Below are 6118 nucleotides of genomic sequence, written 5' to 3' on the forward strand. Positions count from 1 at the left end.
AAAACAGCATCACTAATTAAAAAAGAAAAGGAAAAAAAAAATCTAAAATGGATTGGAAGGAAATTAAAATTTGCAATTTATTCTATAACTGACTTTAAAAGTAAATTATCACAATATTTTGTATTCAGAGTAATGGAATATATTTTCTCTCAAATTTCACTAGTGAAGTTCATGTTTTAAATAGAGAAACCACAGTTTATTTTCCAAGATATTGCTGTGTGTGTGTGTGTGTGCAAAGATTGGCAAAGAAAGTATGAAGCCATCAGGTAACTTAAAATGAAAAAATAGAAGCATATATATATATATATATATATATATATATATAGGTAGATAAAGATAGATAAAAAGGGAGAAAGATATAGATAAATAGAGGTGTGTGTGTGTGTGTATGTATATATATATATATCGTTTAACGTCCGCTTTCCATGCTAGCATGGGTTGGACAAGATATATATATATACATATATACACACACACATACATACTGATATGGAGAGAAATATATATATGTATGTATGTATGTATGTATATATATACAGATAACAGGAAGTAAGGATATCTCGCCAACTTTTGACACAAGATGCCTATTACTGGCATGAATTTAGGAACGAGGAAAAAAAAAGTTTATTCCAGTTCCTGTTCATTGGTTTGGATTATCAGAAAAAAGAATAAGAATGAATACTTAAAAACTGAAGAGGGTAAATCTTAAGGAAAATCATCTCAGAATAACTACACCAGCATTTCTCAAGGGATCAGGGAATGCTTGGTATTTTAGAAGACAAGCAATTGCCAAGGCATGTTCAAGTGTATTGCAGGTTGCAAAGAAATATATCTATATATATTTGCATGGGAATGAAGCCAGATTTATAACTGGCAGTTTTGAGATGCTCATGCCTCATTGACATAAAAGAAAGCAGATTGCAACTGGGAATTGAAACCAAGTGGCTGACTGGCTGCACCATTTACAGAAAACTTACTGACATACGAAGGGTGTCAGCCACAATATAGAACAGAAGGCAAAAAAGAAAGACAGATATAATAAATTAGCAGTTGTAAGTTAGTAGTATGTGGGGGAGAAAAATAAAAAATGCTAGAATGACAAATAAGATATAATTCTTCTTAAATTAATAGCTGCATTTCTCAGATGTCGAGTATAACATGTATTCAACATGACATATTTTGGAAGAACAGGGTGTATTCTTTTTCTCTTTTGTCATAAATACATGTGCATGCACATGATTGTTGTCAATGTGCTTATATACATAAGTGAAAAAATTACCAGACATATATTGACAGTTTCTTACATCCTAAATTTACTACCAGAAAAATGCTACGATTTCCACATATATGTGTGTGCATGTAATTGCTAGTTTTCTTCTTTATAGACACACATATATTCGCTCACACATATATATGTAACTTCTAGTTTTCCATTTTTTATATACAATATATATATATATATATATATATATATATATATATATATACACACATATACATACATCTATCTATATAGAGTTTGAAGTGGCCAGAGAGAGAGAAAGTGATATATATATATATATATATATATATGTGTGTGTGTGTGTAGAGAGAGAGAGAGAGAGAGAGAGAGAAACTTTTATTTGGATTCTTGAAGTAAGCATAAACTGCTTAATGTCATTTATCTTAAAGAAGGTAAAAAAAGGATCAGTGTGTGCAAAATGGCCCAACATAGTACATTGGCTATGTGTCATTGCCGGAAGGATTTGCTTTCGAAACATCTTCCTCACCACTACCACCACCATCATCATCATCATCATCACTTTTGTGTAAAATAAACCATTATTATTGGATATGCACTGCAACATGGCAAGTACTTGGTTACATTTTCCCTTGTGTAAACGAGTTGAGCGTGAAGGATAGAATCCCAGAAGAGACAGAAAAATGGTGCGTATTTGCAAGAATTAAGCAACAAAGGAAAAATGAAAGGAAACACAGATGATACGATAAATGTTCCATCAGCAGTAAATAATATACATTTCAAAGATCATACAAAATGTATTTAACCCTTTAGCATTTAATTTGGCCATATCCAGCCCAAATATTCTACCTGCTTCATGTTGCAGTTGGCCAAATCCAGCCTCTCACTCCTACCCTACAATGTTAATCTAAAAATAAACAATCACATCCTCAAACTCTCAAAGCTACAAGATAATACAGGATTAATTTTTAAAAATGTGAATAAATAAACATCACTTTTGACAAATGCTAAAGGGTTAAATCTATTTATTTATATATATATATTTTCTCAATTTTATGAAATATTTTATCTAACCTCCAGTATCTATATCAGTGAGGTATTGTTATAAAAAAAAGATAAACTACTCTCACTCCCTTTGCCCCAGTGCAAAAAAATTAAAAAAATGTGTGAAGATTAAAGATTAACTCAGTTATAATCTTCTAATACCACAAGAACGTCTTTGAATGAACAATTTTTTTATTCATAATTCATTTATTTTGTGAAACATCAGAAAGTCTGTTGAATATTTGGTTGCCTATACAATTGGAGGAAGTGATAACATATAACAACAATAACCTTATGAACAAGTTTGTAAGTATGCAAAACTATTTTTAATGCTATGACTACTACTGCTACTACTTATAAAATGGAGAAGAACTCTTTGTAAGAAATCTTGTTGGAGAAAACATCTCTAACACCAGTGGCATAATGAAATGCATCCATCTGTAGAAACAACATCAAAAGTAATCACAAACATACACAATTAACACAGTTGACCAACGTTTGTTTTTTCTGTTGTAATGTGTGAAGTGACGAAGAACTGTAACAGATAATGAAATGTGGGATTTGTCTGACTATGCCAGCATGGGGAAAAAAGAAAAAAAAAGAACCTGGACATTATGATGATGATGATGATGGACAATGAAGATGATTATTTGTGAACTTGCAAAATAATGATGGGAGTGAAACAAAATTTAAGGCCCAAAACTTTTATTATCATAACTGGAATTGATCACAATTTCTAACAAAGATTATTTAGTTTAATTCTTTAATTCCTTTTCTTATAATTACTATTGTTTATTTTTAAAATCAATATGTCTTTAAAATAATCCTTAAGTTCAATTATATTGATTTTAAAAATCCAAAAATAATCACAAGCCCTCTGTTTTCCTTAGCTGGTGTTTATGAAAAGATCTGAAGAAGTAGCATGTTATGACAGCTATGTTTATGTATAGCAAACAGATGTTTGATAATAATGCTTATTTATATCAAACAAATGCTTATGTACATATATTTGATAACAGTACTTATTTACATCAAACAAAATGCTTGATAACGATGCTCATTTACATCAAACAAAATGTTTGATAACAATGCTTATTTCTATCAAATGTTTTGATTAAACAACGTGGAGAAAGTAATAAAATGAATAAGGATAAAACTATTTGTTTAAAATAGAACAGAGAGAAAATTTTTTAAAAAAATGTGCGTAAGTGTTTGATGAAAGACTATTTCAGCACCATAGTTATAGTAAATATAAGTTGCAAGCTAAAGGGTAGGGAGGAAGTAACATAGGGGTGGGTTAAAGGTTAAGGGAAAAGGCTATATACAAAAAGACAAAGGATCCAAGCTTAGGAAGAGAGCAATCATGCTAACTATATAGAAAGTCATTAATATGGAAAAAAAAAAAAAGTTTTTACCTGGAATGGATTTTGGCTGTGACAAGGAAAGAAAAAAAAAACAAAACAAAACAAATACAAGGTGTTAAACCAGACATATTTTACCTGTACAGATTGCTTGGAGCATAAACTTACACTGCTGACCTGCGAGGGACTACGGAACCGGTAGTGATGGTGTGTTGGGGAGTAGGATTTGGCAGAAGAGTCAGATGAGCTGTTTATGCTACTGTTGCTACACATACTGGATTTCCGTGAACCAAGTGAACTTGGGGAGCTTGGTGGTGTCTGAAACAATATGATGGGGTAGGGTCCCGGATTAGTGCGCGGATTTAAATCACAAACAAAATAGGGAAGGAAGTAGCGGAAGTGGGGCGAGATTTTGCTATCCAACTAGAAAAAAAGAAAAAAAAAAAGAAAGAAAATTGCTGTAAAAAAACAAAAACGGAAGAGGAGAAGGGGGAGGCTATGATGAGAATCGTTAAGGAATTGAAAAAAAAGAGGTTATTGAAACAAGACAGTTAAGTGAGTAATGAGTGATGCATAATGAGGACTGAAATTGATGATTTTTTGATACCGTATTTATGTAGAAAGATCGACAAGTTATTAGATATGAATTGAAAGTAACCCAAATTATTCTTTCTGTTTATTAGGCCAGCATCAGTTCTATGATATGGTTAATGTATATGAGTAAACTTTAAAACCAGGAATGACTTTTTCTAAAAGAGATGCTAACTCATTTGAATCGTGACAAACACAACATGATTGTACACTAACTAGGAAAGGAATAACTAATTTTTTCCAAAACAAAAAAAAAAAGATAATGTGATTTTTTAATTTCATCTTTAAAACTATTCTGTTAAACAAACTACTGTATACACACAGCAGATGTTGACATGACATAAAAGGAAAAAAAAAGGACCAAATAAATAAAATCCAATTTTGCTAGCATTTTAGTTCTTTCAAACCAATTGCTTGGTTGTGATAACTTTTGATAAAATGAAAGCAAAAACAAGATTATGGGCATGTCTGAAGACCTGAACTTAACATCGCTAACTTAATACCAAATCTAAATGAGAAATTTAATAAAATACAGCCATTGTAGAAATTCTAGCAAAATCCATTAACTTTACCAGAAATTTAAAATAAAAATGATAACCCCCAAAATATAGAAAAACTATGGAAATTTCAAGGTTTGTTTAAAGTTCTATTGAAAAGAATTTGTTCCTATTAAACTCAAAAGATATATTTGTAATTCAGAGTAAAAGAATATTTCTGTATTACTAGCCTCTTTTATACTTAAATTTATAAACTTTTTTGTTTTTTCTTTAGCTAAAGCTTGTGTATGTTGTTTCATTTTATTATTATATCATTTTTATATAATGCATATGCACATTTTAATGAAGTTGGAACATTTTAAGAAATGCAAAATAACAAAAGAAGCAGGAATAATATGTGCACAACAAAAGCATGTAACATTTTTGTTCAAACAAACGCACATGCATGCACACACACACACATGTATATACACATATATATATATATATGATATGTGCGTGTGTGCATAATGAATCCCAAAAGCAAAGACCAGCAAAGTGGATTCCCCGAAATATTGCATTTTAACAATTGCAGTGAAAATTACCAGAGATATAAACATCATTCAGAAGAAGAAGAAGAAGAAGAAGAAAAAAAAATGGAATAATAATGTTGATAATAATAATAATTTGACAAACTGCATGGATATGCATCACCAAAAAGCTTAAAAGGAGTAAAAACAAGAAAAAGAAATTTAATCTCTTCAAGCAGCCTTTTACCATGTTACATGTAGTTAAGAACATGTTTTGGACAGCTTTGTGTAAGATTGTATTACTTTAGATTCCTTTTAATTAGAATAATGGTTTCTTGATCTAGCTTTGCCAATCATCTTTTAATGAAAAGAAATGCAACATGAATGAAAAAAAAAAGAAGAAAAATACCACATTAAAAAACAGAATTGCAATAAATAAATAAAACCATATAAGTTATTATTTTGATATATATATATACATACATACACATATATATATATATATATATATTGCACACATTCAAAATCATGAAAAATAAATTGGCTCTGAAATAGAAGAATGGTTAATTTTACATGGCATGGTGTAATGATATGCCTGTGTTGTTTTTTTCCTTTCGTTTTTTACTCTGGAAATGTCATTTTCAAGATAATAAAAAAAAGCAGCAAGTATTTTCATTGTTTACCAAAATAATCTAAATTTCTGTTCCCTTAGATCCCAAAATAATTACAAATACTATCTTGTCATATTATGTCATAAAAAAGTGCCTTAAGAAATAAGAAAAAAATCTTTAAAAAAAAAAAAAAAAAAAACTTCACTGGCATATTTCGGAAGAACTGATAATGCCAAATATATGCACACAGAGATCAATGGAGACT

General features: G+C 29.9%; 1 protein-coding gene across 1 annotated transcript in view; it reads right to left on the reverse strand.

The window, feature by feature from the left end:
* The window catches only part of LOC106883643 (protein MTSS 1), a gene marked incomplete at its 3' end in the record, with an annotated part of 307187 nt that overhangs the window by 83712 nt on the left and 217357 nt on the right, over nt 1-6118 (reverse strand). Inside the window, exon 11 of the mRNA XM_052970923.1 lies at nt 3784-3963. Coding sequence (XP_052826883.1) covers nt 3784-3963 — 180 coding nt within the window. The remainder of the gene's footprint in view (nt 1-3783; nt 3964-6118) is intronic.

Source organism: Octopus bimaculoides, chromosome 9, assembly GCF_001194135.2.
Source record: "Octopus bimaculoides isolate UCB-OBI-ISO-001 chromosome 9, ASM119413v2, whole genome shotgun sequence".
NCBI lineage: Eukaryota > Metazoa > Mollusca > Cephalopoda > Octopoda > Octopodidae > Octopus > Octopus bimaculoides.